General features: G+C 39.9%; 3 protein-coding genes across 4 annotated transcripts in view; 2 read left to right on the top strand and 1 right to left on the bottom strand.

The window, feature by feature from the left end:
• The first annotated feature begins 1,231 nt into the window (after positions 1–1,231).
• Positions 1,232–3,397, top strand: LOC135090561 (LYR motif-containing protein 2-like). Its single transcript, XM_063987417.1, has 3 exons — positions 1,232–1,500; positions 2,421–2,561; positions 3,023–3,397. The coding sequence occupies exons 1-3, from the start codon at positions 1,462–1,464 to the stop codon at positions 3,101–3,103; spliced, it is 261 nt and encodes an 86-aa protein (XP_063843487.1). The 5' UTR covers positions 1,232–1,461; the 3' UTR covers positions 3,104–3,397.
• An 18-nt stretch (positions 3,398–3,415) lies between these two features.
• Positions 3,416–11,285, bottom strand: LOC135090560 (uncharacterized). Of its 2 annotated transcripts, none has more exons than XM_063987416.1 (11): positions 11,001–11,285; positions 10,090–10,239; positions 9,549–9,657; positions 9,179–9,311; positions 8,960–9,015; positions 8,691–8,833; positions 8,379–8,551; positions 7,722–7,902; positions 7,228–7,374; positions 6,802–6,948; positions 3,416–6,609 (listed from the first exon to the last, which is right to left on the bottom strand). In XM_063987416.1, the coding sequence occupies exons 2-11, from the start codon at positions 10,222–10,224 to the stop codon at positions 6,412–6,414; spliced, it is 1,422 nt and encodes a 473-aa protein (XP_063843486.1). In that variant the 5' UTR covers positions 10,225–10,239; positions 11,001–11,285; the 3' UTR covers positions 3,416–6,411. The 2 variants fall into 2 exon arrangements, with proteins under 2 accessions (XP_063843486.1, XP_063843484.1); XM_063987414.1 differs by having other exon boundaries at positions 6,802–6,951; positions 11,001–11,283.
• A 982-nt stretch (positions 11,286–12,267) lies between these two features.
• LOC135090559 (polypeptide N-acetylgalactosaminyltransferase 1-like) overlaps positions 12,268–21,359 on the top strand; it is a 24,162-nt gene continuing 15,070 nt past the window's right edge. The window contains exon 1 of the mRNA XM_063987413.1: positions 12,268–12,427. Within this exon, the coding sequence (XP_063843483.1) occupies positions 12,420–12,427 (8 nt within the window). The 5' untranslated portion in view covers positions 12,268–12,419. The remainder of the gene's footprint in view (positions 12,428–21,359) is intronic.

The following is a 21,359-nucleotide window of genomic DNA, read 5'->3' as shown; positions in this document are numbered from 1 at the left end:
AGTTTGTTAGGAAGGTCTGGAGATGGTGTGTGGAGGACAGGAGTGGAGTGAACATGTCTGAAAATTAGGAGGGTCTGGATATTACGTGTGGAGGATGAGAGTGGAGTGATGTTAGGAAGGTCTGGAGATGGTCTGTGGAGGAGGACATAACAAGTGATAATACAGTTTTTTTTTCTCTTTTTCAAGTAAGAGGAGCACTGGCCAAGGGATGTAAAAAAAAAAAAAGAAGTAAAAAAATCAAATAAAGGCCCACTAAGGTGCCAAATCCAAAAAAGAACAACCAAATTATCTAAAGTTGGAGGATAAGTGTCGTGAAACCTACCTCTAGATAGAGTTCAAGTCATAGGAAGGGAGAAATACAGAAGCAGGCAGAGTTTTAAAGTGGTGTATATATGGAGTCATCAGTTAATTAAAGTTAGGAAGAATTAAGGTCTGAAAACGGCAAATAACCAAAGAAATATACAAGAAAGAAAACTGAATTATTCCGGTGGCCTCAGTGACCTTAGCATTACTCAGCAGGCAACGTCAAGAAACCGTGACAAACAGACTACCACACGACGCTCGCCCGGCTGATGACAACACACCCAAGGCTATCAAACACGCCCTTAGTGTAATCCTGGCCAGGGCTGCCACTGTCACTGGTTAAATATGTGAGAGAGATGTGGAGAGATCTTTTGTCTTGTCACTGTATACACACACATACACACACACACACACACACACACAGAAGGCGAGTGTTGCCAGTAAAGAAATTTTAAGATCAACTATTTACAGCTCCCATTTCTCGGGTTACCATCATCATTATCACCATCATTTAAGGCAATCCATAACCATCATCACTTATCATCATCTCCTATTACTACTACTACCAGCATAATTTTCAAATACAAAGGATGCTACTCATTAAAGTTGTGGGAACGCTAGGAACACACACACACACACACACACACAGTACACGTGGAGTGAGGCCTTTCTTGCTACATAATCACCTGACTGGGGAGTTTCATGACCTGAGAATTGTCTGCGTGTTTTGACAGCGTGCATCAGCGTGTTGGTTGCGCTACCGAGTGCTGAGTAACCCGACCAAACTACCAGTGTGAAAGGACCCTAAGAATGTCTTATTTCGAGAGGACTGTCTTGTCTCTCCTACAACTTTTCCTTGGATATGAGTATTAAATTGATGTATAAGAAGAATCACTTAAGTCATTGGTGAAATATTCCGTTTTCTCTAACTAATACCTTTCCAACACAAACACGGGAAAGTAAGGGACTTTTAACTTCGGTTTTGCTTCAAGTGGAAACATTTGGTCGTGTGCTGGAAAATAGGAAACTGACACACTGAATGACGTGAAGGAAAACTGAATTGTGGCATAAGAAGCTGTTCAAGGTGTAACAGGTCCAAACAAGAAGTAGAATTAGAGTGCTTAAGTAATCTAACACCTCAGTTCCAGTACCTCCACCATGAGCAAGTTACCCCGCCACACCATGAGCTTGAAAAGGGTGAGCTTGTAATTTTTTTTTCTCTCTCAAAGATAAATTAAGAGTAATGAATGATATGTTAATAACCTTTGACCCTTAACTGCGTATTTCATGACTTCCTTTTGACTTTTTTCTGTATGAACCTTTCGTGGACCTGAATTTTTTTTAACTTTTTTGGTGGGGGTTTAGTCTGTAAGGTATGGTTCGGTTAGGTGTCTACATGAAATCAGAAAATACAGTTCATTAATAGGTTTGTATTTAATTAACGTTTTTGTAACTGCTAATGCTTTCTCTGTATCAACTGTAATGGCCTTTTGTGTAGAATGGAAGCTTCTATAATTGAACTAATTTCTTCTCTTTATATATCAGTATTAGATATCATATTGTTGTTACTATTTCCAGTTACTGCTACAAAACATACTGTCTTTTGTAATGTCACATTATTATTGTTTCCAGTTTATCCTGCTTAACAAACATAAATCTTCTGTAATTATATCATATTATCACTATTTCCAGTTTATACTAATAACCAAACATAAATCTAGTAAAAATGTCATATTATCACTATTTCAACTTAATACAATGAACCATATTGTAATATTATTATTACTACAGTATGTCCACTTTATGCTACAAACATGATTTTTTATGTAAGAGAGGCACTAACCAAGGGCAGCAAAAAATTAAAAAAGGGCCCACTTGAGTGCCAGTCCCAAAACCAAAGTCAAAAACACTCATCAAATGTTGGATGATAAGTGTCTTGAAGCCTCCCTCGTGAAAAAGTTCAAGTCATAGGAAGGACGAAATACAGAAGCAGGCTAGGAGTCCCAGACTATATAGCTACCTACTCTAATGACGTCATATTACCACTACCTACTTCAAGTTCATGCTACAAACTGAACACATTTACTCCAATGACATCATATCATCACTACCTCCAGTTCATGCTGCGGACCGAAGCCATCAAGCTGTACCGCAACATTCTACGGCAGCTGCAGCACTTACCAGATAAGAACCAGAGGGCGGAGATCAGGGAGTGGGCCCGGCAGGACTTTGAGACCCACAGACACCACGAGGATGAGGTAACTAATCCTAATTGTCTTCCTCTACACTGACTATCTCTCCATGGTAGCTAATGATCACTACCCTGCTTGGACCTGTGCAGGAAAGTAGACAATAAGAAAATGTAGTTATGTATGTAATGTACTACAGAGAGGCAATGAAAGTTGACAGAATAAGAGAATGTGTTGTTATATTATGTAATTATGTATGAGGAAAGTAGACAATGAGAAACTGTAGTTATGCATGTATGTAATGTAAGATACATAGGCACTGATCATGTCATAGGCACCACCCAGTGACCTGACAGTGACCTCAAGCTGTCCAGTTGATAATGATTGGTGTATCTAAAGAAATTGAAAAGATAGAAATGAGCTTGTCTCAGTCCATAGGTCTTTTTGCAAGTGTCCTTATTTTATGCTTGATTACTGAGACTCACATCACAAGTTTTCACACACTGTTCATTGGCATTTTCTCTTCCCAGGAGACAATCAAGAGGCTGATCATGCAAGGAAAGCAGCAGTTGGAAGAGCTTGAGAGAACCATCAAGAGGGCAAATGGATAGTTATTGATGGGCATAGATATGATGTAGATAACATGTAAATATGTAAATATAGTGTTAGCAGAACACACTATCTTCACTTCCAATACCTGATAAGATTAGTGAGTCATTGTGATTTCTAGGAATGACTTGTCAAATTCAACATTATTTTTTTCTAGTAATTATTGTCTTGTAGCCGTGGTTTAGTTACTGGGACAAAAATATAAATTCAACAAATAAAAACATGTGAAATAATATTTTACAAGAGTACACCATCACAGCTGTTAAGGTTAGGTAAAACTGTGCACCATTTATTTTCTTAATAAAAGTGTTGAATAACAATAACATTTATTAGCCATAGTCAAAAAGATAAACATTAAAGCACTTAATACAAACCACCAAACTCAGGCATGTGATTGGCTTAAAGGAAAATAACATCCCTTGTAAGTCTCACTCTTAATAACAAAAGTCTAAGCCTTGATGCTCAGTTTCTCATGTCAGTCTTTCTTAAAACAAAAGACTACATCATTCTGAAAAGGAATCTCATTTTGTAATTCCATCAGACCGACCACGCATGCCTTACTCACGCCAGTTCATGCACCAGGACTAAAGGAAGTTTCTTTGGATGGATTATGAGTCACTAAACATAACTTAAAACTTCTTCAGGAACATTCACTTTCAAATATCGATTGTCATGTTTTGCGTGCATGCCATCCAACTCAAACGAAGCAAACAACAAAAGGCAGCACTTGGTCACTCTCACAATGGCCACAAGGAGGACTGAATGACAACAACCCTTGCTAAATTGAAACATGTAGCAGGTAAACAGCAAACCATACTGATTATAAATACAGGGAATGTGTCACGGTGCATTGCCTCAGTCATCCATCACCTCTATTTCTAACAGGTCCTCACAACAAGCTCCCACACAGTTATCCCTCCCAAATATGTAGTGGCTAAGGCTGGTTACATCATAATCAATCTGCTACCAATTCATTACCAATAAACATCATAACTATTTGTCACTTTTTTTCCTCAAGGAGTTGTCTTAGTACATTCGTGGTAAAGTGTAACTCACACTGTGGGCCTTTTTTATATATTTGTTGCCTCTGACCAGTGCTTCTCTTGCATTAAAGAATACAGAAACACTGGATGATCAACCCACAAGACTGGCATCCCATCCACATGACTCATTCAGTGCTCATGCTCACTGGCAGTCACCCATCAGTAACAATCACCAAATGGTAAAATGAGGTAGGCTGTCCACACATCCCCAGATCCTCATCATAGCCTGGGGTACGATCATTAATAGATTGCTTTTAGTTTAAATCCTTATTATATGCTATTGATAAGTTTGTGTACAAATAACTATAAAATCTATAAAATATTTATTATAAGTACTTAATTTTGTTTGATCAGATATATTACTTAGGTATTTATGTATTGATGACTTTTAATCAGTGGCATATCTTGAGTAACACTAGTCTGTGAAACCTTTCCTTAAAAATACTTATGTACATGTGACTAGCAGTTATTTTGTGGTCCAAGATGTCCATGTGCATACACAGTGACTACTAAATGCTCTTCCAGCAAACTCCAGTAATCTGCCTTTTGGAATGATGAAAGCAAGTCACTGATAAGAAAGACAACTGCAGGTTACTGATTTAAAGCTTCAAGAGACAGTAATTATTAAAGGAATTCCAGTGTAGCAACCTATACTAAGCACATGCCTGTTGTATAGCACTGCCTATCCTCCTGTGAGGCAGCAGAGCAACACAGCACCACTGCTTACCGGGGTGCATCTCTGTAGGGCTGACCCACAATTGTCACCCATGCACCCTCTCCACACCCTCACTAGCCTCCTTGCCCTACCTTTCCTGATGAGTTGGTCCACTGTGAAAGTACATACATACTACATGAGTACTCTACAGAGGTACAGAAGCCTTCACACCAGGGTGGCTACTGGTACTAGAATCTTGTCAAGGCCTCCACAACCAGAGACTGCCACATGTAGACCTGATGGCTTCTTGCAACCTCCCTTATCTTATGTTCTTAATTCCAGCCTTTATGTTTCAATGTGATCACAGTCTTTATGTTATGTCAGCAGATCTTAACCTTACAAGTACAAAAAATCAATCTTATTACTAAATGTTGGAACTTGGTCCTATAATTAATCAATGCATAATAAGCAGCATGGTGAAAATGAGATATATGTCTTATCAAGGTGAAGTGAGCCTTGCCAGCTTACACACAGGTTATGGCTTGGTAGAATGGGGTCTTTTAGTCATGGGAGACACACAGTCAACAAGACAAATGCCCAGTCATCACACATATGCCTCCCTGTGGTGGTGGTGGTGCTGATGAGATCTGACCTCACAATGACCAGGCCATTTCTCAATCACATTCATTACACATCATGCATTAAATGTGCCACTTTTTCAGCAAATTCAAAAGCTATAATTCTTATTTAATATATGTGCTCTTAATACTTTTTTTTTCAGAGGCACTATTAAGCTATATCAGGACCTGAGCCATGCCAAGCAGATCAAACTTTTAAGCTGTGTCTCTGCTTCCACTGTATCCACCAAACTTCTGCAGCTTTCCTGTTATCACATTCTTTGCAGGTTTCCAAGCAACTCAGGATGCAAATAATCCCCTTCATGTAATCTTGACTTCCTTACTCTCAGGTAGGAAGAACTAAGTACACCTATGCAAAGTCCTTGAAAAACTCATATGAAGTTATCATCAATCAAGATACAGTACAAAAAAAGAAGTCAACAGCTCCATAACGGAATAAAGTATATAATACCAAAGAGAGAGCTGTCTGATATATAAGATACACACATTACTTTTTACAAAAATATTAACAACTAAAAGCAACAATGTATTTTAGCTGTTTGCAGCCATTCCATCTTAACAATATCTCCTTAACTCCAAGGGACATATATCACAGCTTTTTGGAGCAGCAGTGTGTAAACCTTCATTAATTACTTTCAGGCACTAGATAAATCAGGATATCAGATCTTCAGAATGGAAATGTAACATTCATCATGCAACATGCATTGTGTATGTTGCTGTATGTTACACTCAAACTGTGGACAACTTTCTTACCTATAATTGAGTATTTGAGTTTCATCTAATGATTATCTCAAGGATTAGAAGTGTCTTATCAGTGTGTATAGAATAGAGGGTGAATATGTAACTTTTTGAGAATTATAATGCAATTTCATATATTCTGATATTCAAACACACACACACACACACACACACATAATTTATAGCTGTAATAAGATGGTTCAGCATTTTACCGTCAACTCACTTGCCTCACGCGATCAGAAGTAAAGGTAGCTCAGTATTATGAAGGACATTACAAATATGACAAACACAGACACCAAGAAGTACGTACGGACTGGGATCCACAGAATCTTGGCATGGAGGTGCAGGCTTGTGACGTACAGCAGGAAGGAGTCCAGGTCCTGCTGTGGCGTGGACTGGTAGCCAAAGGGTCGGCCGTGCAGCTGACTGCCAGCCTGGAAGAACAGAATACAAGAGAATTTAGGGATTAGTAACTAATCGTTCACTGGTCGATATTCATGATGTGTAAGGGAACACAGCAACACTTGGTCTTCTTGCATCATGAGAGTATAGCACTGAAAATCTAGCTAGGATGAGAGTAAGGGTGTTTCCTTACCATGTCTATCTTATTGGGTTAAGCAACTCACCTTATTGAGAGCTCTGTAGTTGCTGGAGACCCTGGCAGCAGTACAGAGAGGCAGGACAGTCAGCACCAGCCATGGTAGAAGGTTGAACACCAGTGCCAGTAAGTGGAAGGTCTGCTGGGACTCCTGACCAGCCCACTTCCACACCATCTTCTGGAGTGTGTGCCAGTAACAAGGTCTTGATGCTCAGTTATGTCACATTAGGAGTGTACATTCAAACATAAGAAATAAATGTAAACTTCTAATAAAAGATCATATGTACATTTACACTTCATAATCTTGTAATATTTCTTTTATAAGAGTATTCTGAAGTCACTATTCACTCAATCATACAAATGTTTTAATTTTGAATGTATCTATATTTCACATGAGTCATTAAAGGTGATTTCAAAGTATGTACAAAAAATGAACTGTTACAGTGTCACTCACCTCAGGATGAATGTACAACTTTAAGTAATAGAAGAGGCTGATGGCACCTGTCGTCACCCTGAAGCCCAGCAGGCAGAGGAACAGCCCAACACTCAGACCCAACTCCTGATTCAAGTGTCGCAGAAATCTTGACGTTTCTTCAACTTGCTGTCATAATAAGGAAAAAACAGCAATAGTCACAACTTCCTTTAAAAAATTAACAATATGCACCATTCTTCTTATATCACTTGAATATTTCTTTAAGCTACCTCTAATTTAAGAACATAAGAACATAAGAAAATAAGGGAATCTGATAAAAGCCATCAGGCCTACGTGTGGGGGCCCCTGAAGGAAACATACTTATCTATTTCCACCTATAACTCTCATCCCTAAATTTATCTGATCTTCTTTCATAGCACCCTAATGATTCCAAACTTAATTTACAATACATAAAGAAACAGCCTAAATTTGCACTGTATATGAGTCTCACGTAAATAAAAAGAGTGAGCTAGCACCTTTTTGATGATGATGAGCGAGGAATCACCCTGGTATATGGCAGTCCTGGTGAGCTGCAGGAGCTGGGACAGGAGGTGGCATTGGGTGCAGTAAAGGAGGACACTCATCACCACAACAATGTCCTGGAGCCACAGAATCCCCAGTGCCCCAACCCACAGACCAACCTTGTCCGATTTGGTTCTGGACAGGGGAACACAAGCTTTATGGTAATATGTTATAATGTTATTTGTACAGTACTCACAACACCTCTGAGGGAGTTTCACAAGTGTTGGTCAGCATCTGCATAGTCATAGTAGCTGGTCACTATACGTAAATGCAGTTAAACTATATACAGTAAATGCTAAGACCAGTGAATGCTAAAACCCACTTATTAAAATACCCATGCACAATGATCTGAAAACAAACACTTTATTTGAATCTTGGGTCTTACTTTGCAAAGGGAAGAGTTTGTACATCAGTTACTTTAACACTTACCCACCTACATTTCCTATTTGCTTTAATGCTAACAAACCACACTTCCTTTAGCAATATCTTCTTTTTTCAAACTATTCAATCATATATGTTACTTTGCAAAGAGGCATTCATGTAATACCTACTTAAATACTTACCTATTCTTCCTACTTACTTTAATGCAGTACTCTGTGAGTGGCTCCTACCTTGGAATGATAAAGGAGTAGGGGATGTGTGAGGCAGCAGCAACATGCAACAACATGGAGGCGAGGGACCACACCAGGCACACCAGCCCCGCCACAAGCCACACCACGAAAGTGCACCAGATACGCCGCTGCTTGGTGAGCTCCCATGGCGAACATGATGCCAAGAGATACACCTGGCAGGACCTTAGGATCAATACTAGGGGATAACATGTAGCATTCTGTTTCAGCTGCACCACATTCATATCAGTGAGACAACAAACTGAGTCCACCCACAATAAAAAGACCAAACTTAACAAATTGGCCACTCCATACCCTCTCCAGGAGTGTCTGAAGGTGTTCTGTCTCCCCAAACCGCAGCACAACACATGTCACCAGGTATGCAAAGATAAACAGCAAACTAGGAACGATGTACACAAACACCAGACTCCCCGAGCACCACTGGATCTCTTCATGCCCTGGAATATAAACGTTTTAATTGAGTACCCGTGAAGAAATATCCATGCTGTATGTTCGTCCGTATAATTGTTTGTAGGCATGAGTTCACGTGGAATATTTATGTGTGAGTGTATATTCTGACTCACCATTTGTGGATGTATTTTGATTGCTTGTATACTGATTCCCAATACCCTGGTCTCTTCTGAAATAAAGTAGGAATTGTTATTAAGCAAATACTCATACACAATATACTACCATAGCACATCATGAACATTGAAGTTAAACATTATCTCCATGATCTCATTCAGTGTCACCTCAATCCAGTGGCAAATGAATAATTACAATCAACCTGCAATATTACCCACTTCAAGCAAATATTATACTGCAGAACAGGTCCAAATCCAAGACACAAGAAGAAGAGCAAGAAATACAAGAAGTTGAATGTCTGCATACAAGCCGTCTGGTTGTTGGCACCATCCTTGTTCCACTGTCGGTATCCTGTAACATTTGCCAGTTAATAAATACTAACTTACAAAAACAATTATCTTTACAGCCAGACACTGTCCAGCCAGGTTGAAAGAATACCATTACTGTTATCTCTGTATCATAAAAGGTACAAAGCAAGGAAACTAGAAACCTTTATCCCTCTATATTTATTTCTACATTAAATAAAGTGTAATGTCTCAGCAAACTTAAGAAAAATCTCAGCCTGGTACGTACATGAATAAATCTTACCTAAAATAGAGGAAATAATATCTCGTGGTCTTAATATTCTTCTCCTGCAGTAGTGGAGAGTGGCAGCAGTGTTGTGGGACTCCCCATCACACTCTCCTATCATTACAGCCTGAAAGATGCATGAGTGGGAGATGTTAAGGTGTTTCCTAGCTGTCACATCACTGCTTTGTCTATTACTTGGAGAAAACAGAAAAACAAAGCAAATGTTATACAAATTTTGGAAGAAAAGAGAAGAAAAGAAGAGAGAACTATAAGGAAGAGAAACATCAGGGAAGTGCTGTTACATAAAGGCATCTTCCTGACAACAATCAAGCCTGAACACACACACATACACATGAGTCATTATTAACTGGAATGCTGATCAAAACTCAACACTTCATCACATCTCTATATATGAAGTATTACCACATTAATTGAAGTACTTGTCAAGACTCAATATTTCATCACATCTTTGTACACTAGGTTTCTTTAAGTTTGTCAACCACATTAAATATAACGCAATACAAGTATATACATTAAGCACATATATATGAGGCATTACCTCACTGGAAAATATATCATCGCTGGAGGTCAAGGCGTCCGCCCCTAATGATGTGCTGGGAGTTGGGGCGAATCTGGTGGAGGCACGGCCAAGGTCAGCCTCCCGCTCCCTTGCACCTTGTCCTCTCACTATCATGCTGGTGACCTCTACCTGCACCCGCATAAAAACATATTACAGACTTTATGGAAATACCCACAGCCTACAAACTTCAAGATATTGACTAGGTCTAGCTTGGTAAGATTAAGTTAGGTTAGTGTTCCTAAGGGAGATCCATGGGAAGAAAAGCCTCCCCAGTTAGGTTAGGTTAGTGTCTTTATGGGACCATCCACGGGGGACACAGCTCAATGGTTAGATTAGTGTAAGTTAGTGTCCTTAGTGGGGATTGGAGAGAGGGGGAGGAGGGGTGAAGCTCACACAGTCAGTTAGGTTAATGTCCCTGAGAGGGGCGTCCAGGGAGCAAAACATCCCTGGTTAGGCAATGTTAGGCTTGATTAATGTCCTTAAGGTGCAATTTTAGCATTTTGTGCCTTGTGGATTTTTTTCACAAGAAAAAAATCAATAAATAAAAGCGATCAGCAACATATCTACTCTAACCCTGTCCTCACCCCTTCACTCCTTACACTGGACCACACTGAGACACTTCACGCCGCACCTCCACTACTTTCAACTGGCTCTAATTGAAGTGACAGGAAATTTTAAAGGTGCATTTACGGTCACAGTGACAGATAAACAACATTCTACATCAAGCACTGGAGAAACACTCTTGAAAACACGGCTACTCTTATCGCGGCCTTTGAAAAGTCATGGTGAGAGAACAAAGCGAGCAAATACTAGCCACTAAAACCTGAGCATCGCAAGCTTACCTATTATATATCTGAGAAGTCACTAACTAACTCAAGGGCACAACTCACCTAGGTCATGGCACTGAGGGGGACTGACCACCATCAACAGGTGTGCGTTGGGCAAGTCCTTATCTCAGGTCAATACCTTAACCTGATATTTGAAGCCCTTCCTTTAACTCCCCGTAGTCAGCTTAGGCCCAGGTGAGGTTCAGATGTTCTCTCTCAGGTGTAAAGGACTTGTTCTGGTCACGTGAGTCTGGTGGGCATAACTGATGAGGCCCTGGGCACGTGGGGGTGAAAGAATTGCGTCACGGTACTTCTTGTTTACATTGGACGCGAAAGGGTTAGGCTTTTACTTTCAATTTAGCTCAGCGAGGAAGGAGCTTATGTTCGATAAAAAAATTAAATGAATGAATTAAATGCAAAGATATAGTGTGTAATTTGTAGAGACATATGAATGACTAAGAAATGAGGTTACAAAAATGGGCACCGTTGAAAAGGCTTATGTTGCGCGCTCTCTCTCTCTCTCTCTCTCTCTCTCTCTCTCTCTCTCTCTTTGGGGAAATGTCAAGAACGTACCTCTGCATAAATTAAGAGAGAGAGAGAGAGAGAGAGAGAGAGAGAGAGAGAGAGAGAGAGAGAGAGAGAGAGAGAGAGAGAGAGAGAGAGAGAGAGAGAGAGAGAGAGAGAGCATTCAGTCAAATGCAGCACGGTTTAGAGCAAACAAATAATGCATTGCGAGAGGTATGGCAGAGTGCGGATGGCTGTTCCCAGCATTGTGTATGGCATGGGTGTGACTGCCTGGAGTGAGAGTGGTGTAGTGAAATAGAGAAACTGGAAATGGACCACAATAAAGAAGGAAGAATAGCAGATTACGACACAAACTAGGAATGATGAAGTTTGCCATGCTATACGTGTACCATTGTATCATTGATCATAGGGACCTGAATTATGGACCGCTTTCACGGGATTTAGAAGGGCTTTTATAATCCATATTTACATATAAACAAGAAATACTAGAAATAAAATAGTTTCCTTTGCAACGCCGCCTCACTCTTCACGTTTTCTGTCCCCGCCTGTTATAAGTTGTCAGGAAGCTTAGAAGTAATATCTCACTGTGATTTACGATGCACAATCCTGCAGTGACAAAACGTAAGTAGTGAAACCCAAGATAAGCAGGGATTAATGAAGACACACATACAACAAGTACAACAAACAGAAACTCAGTAAATTGCTAGTATCTGAACAGCCTCACGTGCATAGCTACCTGAGGGATAGGAGGGAAGAATGGAAGGAGGCAGGCACGCGGCACACCACAAAACAGCCCTGGCGCTCCTCTTTCCTCGCCTCAGTACCGCTTTCACTCTCCTGGCGGTGAGGTGTACGTTTAGAGCGCGCGTAAACGGGTACCACTTGCTCACTCTCTCTCTTTCTTTCCTGGAACATGCGGCCGCTGCGGTGACACGGTGTAGGGATCAGCTTTCAGTCATGTTCAGGTGAGTTTGTAGGGTTTTGTGGTGATGGATGCGTAGGTGGGTGTATGTGTGCGTGTGTTCAAGGCTCCTGTCACAGGTAAAGGATGCACACCTGAATTCTTTCTTCCTGCAAGGTGTGTGTGTGTGTGTGTGTGTGTGTGTGTGTGTGTGTGTGTGTGTGTGTGTGTGAGAGAGAGAGAGAGAGAGAGAGAGAGAGAGAGAGAGAGAGAGAGAGAGAGAGAGAGAGAGAGTGTGTGTGTGCGTGTGGATACGGGGATATGTGCGTGGGTGTGAATACGAGTACACACACACACACACACACACACACACACACACACACGATCATTTCCAGTTTTGTTCCCAGGTACACACTTACAGGTGTTGCGTAACTTTGTCCGCCTCCACACACAGGCGACTTCATAGCACTGGTAACATGTAAAACAATCACATACACTTACTCATTTAATTCAAGGAGAGATCAGATATTCGTCATGTCTCGTATTGACTTATTTGGTTAGATAAGTGATTCGGTGTGTGTGTGTGTGTGTGTGTGTGTGTGTGTGTGTGTGTGTGTGTGTGTGTGTTGCATTGCATGGTCATTACACACACCTTTCTTGTAGTCAATGATCCCCATATCCTATACACACACACACACACACACACACAGCGAAGCAGCGCCCAGACAACAATGACCCTTGCTGGTATCCTGGCAGTGTCAATAATCTCTGTTGGTCTTCGCTAACAAACCAAATCACGTGTCTTTGTGAGCACACACCTTACTCACTTCCATTCTCCTTGCCTCGTGCGGCTCCCCAGTGAGTATATACCAGGTGCAGCAGAGGCCTAAGACATATTTCTGACATTTACTCCAACACTCATCAAAGGAATCCCTTGGCTAGGAGAACTTACGGCATGGCATTAAGATGAGAAACATTGCACCCTCTCTCTTCTTCATGTGGTTACCGGTTAAATTTATGACAAGTATGCATGCCACAGTGATATCTCTTATGACTAATGGCTGAGGAGATGCTCATATGTTGCAACTTCCCTTACGTAGCACTTATTTCCAATTGACAGATGAAAAGGAGATGCCGGCCCATATGAGACCTATTTAAGTAATCATGATAGCACTTTATCATCACACTGAAATGGATGGATGGATAAAAGTGAGGTGTGAGGAAGTGAGGAAGCGTGTGGGAAGCTGACAGAGGCGGGCCAGCGGGGGTTGAGGGGGGTGTGGGGAGTGGGGGGCGAGGGGGGGTGATATAGCGGAGGGAAAGAGGTTGCCAGCCTTGCCAACTATACACGGCGAGTGAAAGTTTTCATGCGTGGGGAGTTACGGAGCAGTATATGTAAGTCTCTCGCTTGTATTTCGTGTCTTTTTTTTTATGAGCTTGGAGCGTCGTTAAAGTTGAGGAGTGATTGTGACTGTTATTGCCGGAGTTTATGTATTAAATCCTCGCATCTTTTTGGTTATGAATACAAATTGTTACTGCCACTGTCATTCCTCCTCCACCTCCTCTTCCTCCTCCTCCTCCTCCTCCTCCTCCTCCTACTACTATCGCTGGCTCTTCTGCCCATGGATGCGTTCACTTTCCCTTGGCAGCTCGTGATTGTTGCCGTCCTTGGATCAGTCTTCCCTTCCCTTCATTTCTCGCTCCCACCATTTCTCTCTCTCTCTCTCTCTCTCTCTCTCTCTCTCTCTCTCTCTCTTGCAAGTAGATGTTGGGCTTTCCTTTGTCTATACGTCTTTTCCTTGTGTGTGTGTGTGTGTGTGTGTGTGTGTGTGTGTGTGTGTGTGTGTGTGTTTAAGGAAGTCAAATAGAGCGCAAAGAGTGTTTCGTCAGTCAGCATGGATTGGAGAATCAGTCTTGCTTGCTTTCCTTTCCCCTTTGTGCTGTTTTCTGCCTCCTTCTGAAGCCGGAGGTGCAGAGCAGAGGTCGAAAGATGGGCCATGAACTGAGACAGGCCACGGAATCCTCCTCCTCTCTCTCTCTCTCTCTCTCTCTCTCTCTCTCTCTCTCTCTCTCTCTCTCTCTCTCTCTCTCTGGTGTCATTTGTCTTCTTCTCAACAAAAAATGACAGGAGAGTAAATAAATACAGGTGAAAATACACATTCCCAAACAGCTTCCGCGTTTCAGAATTCTTACTATTTACGTTAAAATTAAGGACGATAATAATCTTTCTTCCTATTTTTATTCACCGTAAACCACTGTCTCATCCTTCCCGAAGCCCCCACACACGTGTCAAAGCAATTAAATCATGCCCCCTACACACCTGTCGCCTTCCCCAACAGTTACATATACAGAAACATACTAAATAAAAAAAAAAAAGTGGTCATTTTATCATATGCACAAAAGCCAAGTTATAAACGGACTATGTTAATTACTGCATACTACATTGTGTTTTATGTAATGTATGCGATATATCATTCTCCATTGTCAAGGGAGGGAGTGAGATGTGGAACCTTGCCAAAGCAGCCTATCTTGCGGTCTCGCTCTTGGTCTGAATTGTTTACATGTTGCCGGGTGAGCCATATGCCGCCTAGGCGTGACCAATCTCCGCACAGGGCTTCCACCTTTGCCATTCACGAATTTATTCTCTGCACGTCTTACTTTTTTTTTTATTTATTTAATCTTAGCTATGGTGCGTCTCAAAAACTGAACTCGGAAGTATGGGACCGTTATGTTGATATTAAAGCGACTCGGATGAACGTTAAGTGATGTTGCAGTGTAGATTAGTTTGACCAAAAATCAATGCTTTATCGTTATTATTATTGTTATTGATATCTTTGTTGTTGCGTAGCTGTTATTTTCATTATTATTATTATTATTATTATTATTATTATTATTATTATTATTATTATTATTATTGACGTTATTGTTTTTATTTCTACTACTACTACTACTACTATTGATATTTCTGCTATATTCCCCGTCCTTACCACACTTCCCTGTTTGTCACTCACTCTGTCTCTCTCCATTTACACCCAATATCCCTCCTGCAGTATCCTTATCTACTTTTACCTTTTTATTTGCACCCGTGATTGGCTTCGTAACATCCCTCGTCCCAGAGATACAACGATATGCACCACTTACCAACGTATTCCCCTGTCGCAGCTCTCCTCTCTCTCTCTCTCTCTCTCTCTCTCTCTCTCTCTCTCTCTCTCTCTCTCTCTCTCTCTCTCTCTCTCTCTCTCTCTCTCTCTTTCTCATAAACAAACTCCCCTTACATGCTTACAAACAAGTCATCTATAGAGAGAGAGAGAGAGAGAGAGAGAGAGAGAGAGAGAGAGAGAGAGAGAGAGAGAGAGAGAGAGAGAGAGAGAGAAGGCAGATGAAGATAAGAGTACTCCTATCTCTTCTCTTTCTCCTTGTCCTCCTCCTCCTCCTCCTGCTTTCTAATTTCTCGCTGTAATTCTCTCCCTTCTTTCACATAATTCCAAGGGCGACCCCAAGCTTCTCCTACACCTGAGCACTTAACGTAATAGCAACGGTGCTCTCTTTCTCTGTTTCTGTTACTACCCCGCCCCCGTCTCTCTCTCTCTCTCTCTCTCTCTCTCTCTCTCTCTCTCTCTCTCTCTCTCTCTCTCTCTCTCTCTCTCTCTCTCTCTCTCTCTCTCTCTCTCTCTTAATTCCAGCTCACTCTCTAGTCCCTATCTCTTCTTTATTTCCTCGTGTGTAAAAAATAGCCTTAGTTCTTAGTAGTTTTGGGTGGTAAAGGTCTGGAAAGAGGTTTAGGTGAGTGGCTTTGAGTTATGTTTTCATGTAATTGTCTACGTGATGTTAATTCTGAATTATTCTCCTTTCTTGTTCATTGTTCTTTGTATGCTCTCCTGTGTAAAAGTTTGTATCTTCGGTGACAAAGAGGGAGTGACAGTGAGTCTCAGAGGAGGTAGAGAAGACAGACAGACGGAGGCAGAAGCAGACACACGGAGGCAAAAGCAGACAGACGGAGGCAGAAACAGACAGACGGAGGCAGAAACAGGCAGACGGAGGCAAAAGCAGACAGACGGAGGCAGAAACAGACAGACGGGCAAAAAGACAGACAGATCGACAGAAGAAAATAAGTAAAACATGCACACGGTTTTTTCTTCCGTTCAGTCCTTCACCAGTAGAGTTATCATGCAGTTATCTTCTTATCCTTAATCCTGACTTACCCTCCTCTTTTGTTCCTAGTCACTTGTATGGTTTTGTGTTTGCTGTCTTGGTCCATAGCTTGAGACTACTATATTCGAGTTTTCTTTTTTATTTATTTATTTTTTCACAGTAAGCATTGTGTTAAAGCATTTTGTATGGCTTTTGCTTCTCTGTTAAATAACCTGGAAATATCAGTTTTCATTAGTTCCACAAGTTTTTCGTGAGTTTTCTAATGAATGTCTCACGTCTTAAATTGAGTTAGAAATGTGAATAGTGTAATGTACGTTTTCTTCCTTTCTTTCTTCCTTTTTTTTTTTTTACCGTAAGCTTTATGTTAGATTATTTAGTATGCCTCTTGCAGTGCCATTAATCCTTTTACTGCTATTTGGTACTGTTCATCTTTCATTAATTTCTAATCACTCTGAGACATTTTTACTTCCAGTCTTTAAATTAGGTAGAAACTGCAAAGTCTATTCTGTTTAATGCCCTTTCTTTCTTGCAAATGCTTATAAAGATTTCATGCATTACTTCTGGTGCTGTTAATTGTCTCATTTCGCAAAATAGACTTTTATATTAGAAGTTTTTATAGTAAAGCGATTGTAAAGCGTCGCATTTTTGTGGTCATTATTTCTCTATCTATCTATCTATCTATCTCTGTCTATCTATCTGTCTATCTATCTATCCATACAGGTATCTGTCTATCTGTCTATCAGTCCATCTATCTATCCATCTATCTATCTACCTATCAGTCAATCTATCTATTTGTCGATCTATCTATCTATCTATTTATCACTCTATCTATCCATATATATATATATATATATATATATATATATATATATATATATATATATATATATATATATATATATATATATATATATATATATATATATATATATATATATATATATATATATATATATATATATATATATATATATATATATATATATCTACCCATACATCTATCTGTCTGTCTATCTATCAATCTCTCCATCTATCTATCCATCCATCTATCTATCTGTCTGTCTATCCATCCATCTCTCCATCTATCTATCTATCTGTCTGTCTATCTGTCTGTCTGTATTCTCATGTGTAAAAGTTAGTAATGTCGGTGACAGAAGACTGACAAGAGAAAGTGAGATTTAGGAAAGTGAGGCTGATCTTGACTTACCCTCCTCCCTTAATGCCCTTCACTTGTATGATGTATTCGCGTGTGTAAAAGTTAGTAATTTCGGTGACAGACGATTGGTGAGAGAAAGTGGGGTTTAGGAAAGTGCGTCTGACTTATGCCATCATGTAATTGACTCCAAAACTTAGCCATTAGATCATCAGGGAACATGCGGTTCATTTCAGACTGGGAGTGGTTGGTTTTGGAAAGGGGAAAAGAGGGCGAGTAATTTCGTGGCAAACTAGTTATTTTCCGGTGTAATAGACTGTTGCGTTTCACTCAGTCGGTTCAGTTGGTGGAAATATGAGATAGAACTAATATAAATGTGACTGAATGACTCGTTGACTGGCTGACTGACTGACTGACTGACTGACTGACTGACTGACTGACTTATGACGCTACGACGCCGAAATTATTTGAGTCCACCCATACAAATAAATAAACAAATAAAATAAAAAAGAAAATAAAAAGGAAAATAGTATCTTCAGAGAGGAAACATTGAGTGTTATGTAAAGAAAATTAAAGCAAAGTGATTTAAAAGAGATAAGAGGAGAGTTATGGTGTCCTAACGTGATGGGAGGTGATGGGAGGGCTAAGTGAATGGGAGGAGTAAAGGGACACGTAATTGAATGGGAGGATGGGAAGATTAAGTGAATAGAAAATGGGATGGGCTAGATGAATAAAAGTGATGGGGGAACTTAGATGAATTAGAGAAGTGATAGGAGTGTTAGTTGAATGGGGAGTGATGGGAGGGGAAGTGTTTTGTGAATGATGGGAGGGTTGCCGGAAGGGGATGCGGCGGATGACATGTTAGGATGGCAGGTGGTCAGGCCAACGCCCCTTCCATTCCCTTCCCCGCCTGCCGCGTTTCCTGCACTGGTTATACTAATGCTTCTCTATTAAATAACCTGTAAATATTAGTGTTCATTAGTTCGATAAGTTTTTTCGTGAGTTTTCTGATGCATGTCTCACGTTTTGAATTGAGTTAGAAATGAGGATAGTGTAATGTATGTTCTCTCTCTCTCTCTCTCTCTCTCTCTCTCTCTCTCTCTCTCTCTCTCTCTCTCTCTCTCTCTCTCTCTCTCTCTCGTTTATGTTTTCCTTCCTTTAGCGTCACTGTTTCCTTATTTAGTCTCGTTGCTTTAAATATTTACCTTATATTAAACTAAATTAGCTGCTTCCTTCCAGTGTTTTCGTTGTCAAATTAGTGGCTGTTATTTTTTTTTTCTCTTTTATTCTTTCCGGTTACTTAATCTTCTTTTATTTCCCTTGTCTTGTATCTTCTATTGTTTATCAACTTTAACTTGTCCACTTGTATCTCTCCAGTTTTCTTGTTTTTAGGTAAGTATTTGTTCATTCCGACCTCTTTCCCTTTCTTGTGGTTGTATGAAAGGAATCTCTGATCAATAAATAGGAAGGATATCTGATAACCTAAAAGAGGAAAAATTTATGACAAAAAAAAAGAAAGAAAAATCTCTGACAGCTAAAAAGAAAAGAGAGGAAAAAGATTGACAAAAAAAAATCTCTGACAACAAACTAAAATGAAAAATAGAAAAAAATTATGACAAAAAAAAAAGGAAAAATCTTTTGACAACTAAAATGAAAAAAAGGAGAGGAAAAAAAATTGACCACAGAAAAAAAGAATCCCTGACAACTAAAATACAACAACAACAACAACAACAACAACAACAAAATCTGACAAAAAAAAAAAAAAAATTGACCACATGAAAGAAAAAAAAAAAAAACTGATCACTACCTGTGTGACCCGCGTGACCTCACCTGTACAGTCTACCTCCCACGTCCCTCAGGTGTTGGGTCATCAGGGAACACAGGTGCGTGGTGGCGTCCCTTCGCTCCGCATGCGTGTGTAAATATCCTGATTGCGTTTTTGATGTAAATAAAAAAAGGGGATCATGTAAAAGGCTTCGGTAATTGTTGGTGTTAATCGCGTGGCTGATGACGCTGTAGATTTTGTATTGCATTGTCGCTGATGTTACTGATACGTTCGGTAATGTGTGACGGAGAGACAGACGCTGTGTCATACGGTAACGAATATGTGGACAAAAAGTAGATAGATGAAGGGAAGCGTAAAATAATGAAAAGGAGATATATATCCACTTCGTCTTCATAGAAAAAAAAAGATAAAAAAAGTAGATACATGAGAAAAAATGAGTTTATAAAAAGGATAAAAAAAAATACCACAGATTTGAGCTCAGTTAAGAGATACAAACAAACTATGGAAAGAAAACCGGTTTCTGGAAGAGTAGATTGATAAAAAAAAGACAAAAATAACAAAAAAAAAAAAGCGACAAAATAAAACACGGATTCTGAAAAAAATAGAGAAAAAGTAAAAAAAAACACCATAAAACACCACACACACCACAATCAAAGTAAATAAATAAATAAATAAATAAATAAATAAATAAACGGTTTCTGCTCAATTAAAAAAAACAATAATAAAAAAAAAACAATTTCCGCTCATTAAAGAAATAAAAAAGAACAAACTAATTACACACACAAAAAAAAAAGAAAAGAAAAAAAAACGGGTTCAGGACGAGTGTGTGGTCTCGTGACTCTCCCCACTCCAAGACTCCGAGTTTCTGGACAGTTAGGTATGAGTGTGGGAGGGAGAAGTATCATTAGTGGCGATTCTGAACTAAGAGTGTCCGCAGGTCCCCAGTTATCGAGTGCACCGGTGCGTGAAAGGCGTAGTAAACGAGACGAGAGACGAGACAGATAGAGACGGGCAGATTAATTGAGGGACGAAGACTTACAGATAGACAGCTGACGGAAAAAAAAGAGACAGAAAATGAATAATTGTCTGTTTTAGGATGTTTATGACTGTTACGGTGTGTTTTTTTGGGGAGACTTGGGTGTTTTGTGTGTTTTTCAGTATTTTATTTTTTTTTAGTGTTTTTTGCTGTGTTTTAGTGTTTTTTTCTGTTTTTTTTTGTGTTTTTTTGCATTAATGGGTGATTTTGGGTTCATTCTGTTTGGATTTGTGATGTTTCTGGGGAGTTTTTGTGTTTTTTTGTGTGTGTTTTTGACAGTACGTGTTAACAAGGTCTGGTAGGATAGATAAGGAAGGACAAGGGATAGATAGACAGGTTAATAATATCTGTAACTAGCTGAGGGACAAGAGAGGTGAGGAGAGAGAGAGAGAGAGAGAGAGAGAGAGAGAGAGAGAGAGAGAGAGAGAGAGAGAGAGAGAGAGAGAGAGAGAGCAAATAACAGGATAGCGGATGTAGTAAACGAGGAAGGAAAATGAGAGGCAAGGATAGACATGGAAAAAAAAAGCAAAGAAAAATGGATAGGTAGACAAGATTAACGAAAAGTGAATAAGGATAGATGAGATAAAGAAGGAAAAGGAATAAATATAGAACGTTTGGGAGCGTCAAGATAAATAGAAGAGCAAAGGAGAAGACAGAAAAGTGAACTGGAATAGATAAATGAACAAAGGAACAAGGAAATTAAGAAAATCAGGAAAGAGTGGGCATGTAATTGATGAAGAGCCCCCCCCCCCCCCTCTCTCTCTCTCTCTCTCTCTCTCTCTCTCTCTCTCTCTCTCTCTCTCTCTCTCTCTCTCTCTCTCTCTCTCTCTCTCTCTCTCTCTCTCTCTCTCTCTCTCTTGCTATCTGGT

This window comes from Scylla paramamosain, chromosome 35, assembly GCF_035594125.1.
Source record: "Scylla paramamosain isolate STU-SP2022 chromosome 35, ASM3559412v1, whole genome shotgun sequence".
NCBI lineage: Eukaryota > Metazoa > Arthropoda > Malacostraca > Decapoda > Portunidae > Scylla > Scylla paramamosain.
This window is presented reverse-complemented; position numbering and strand designations above follow the sequence as displayed.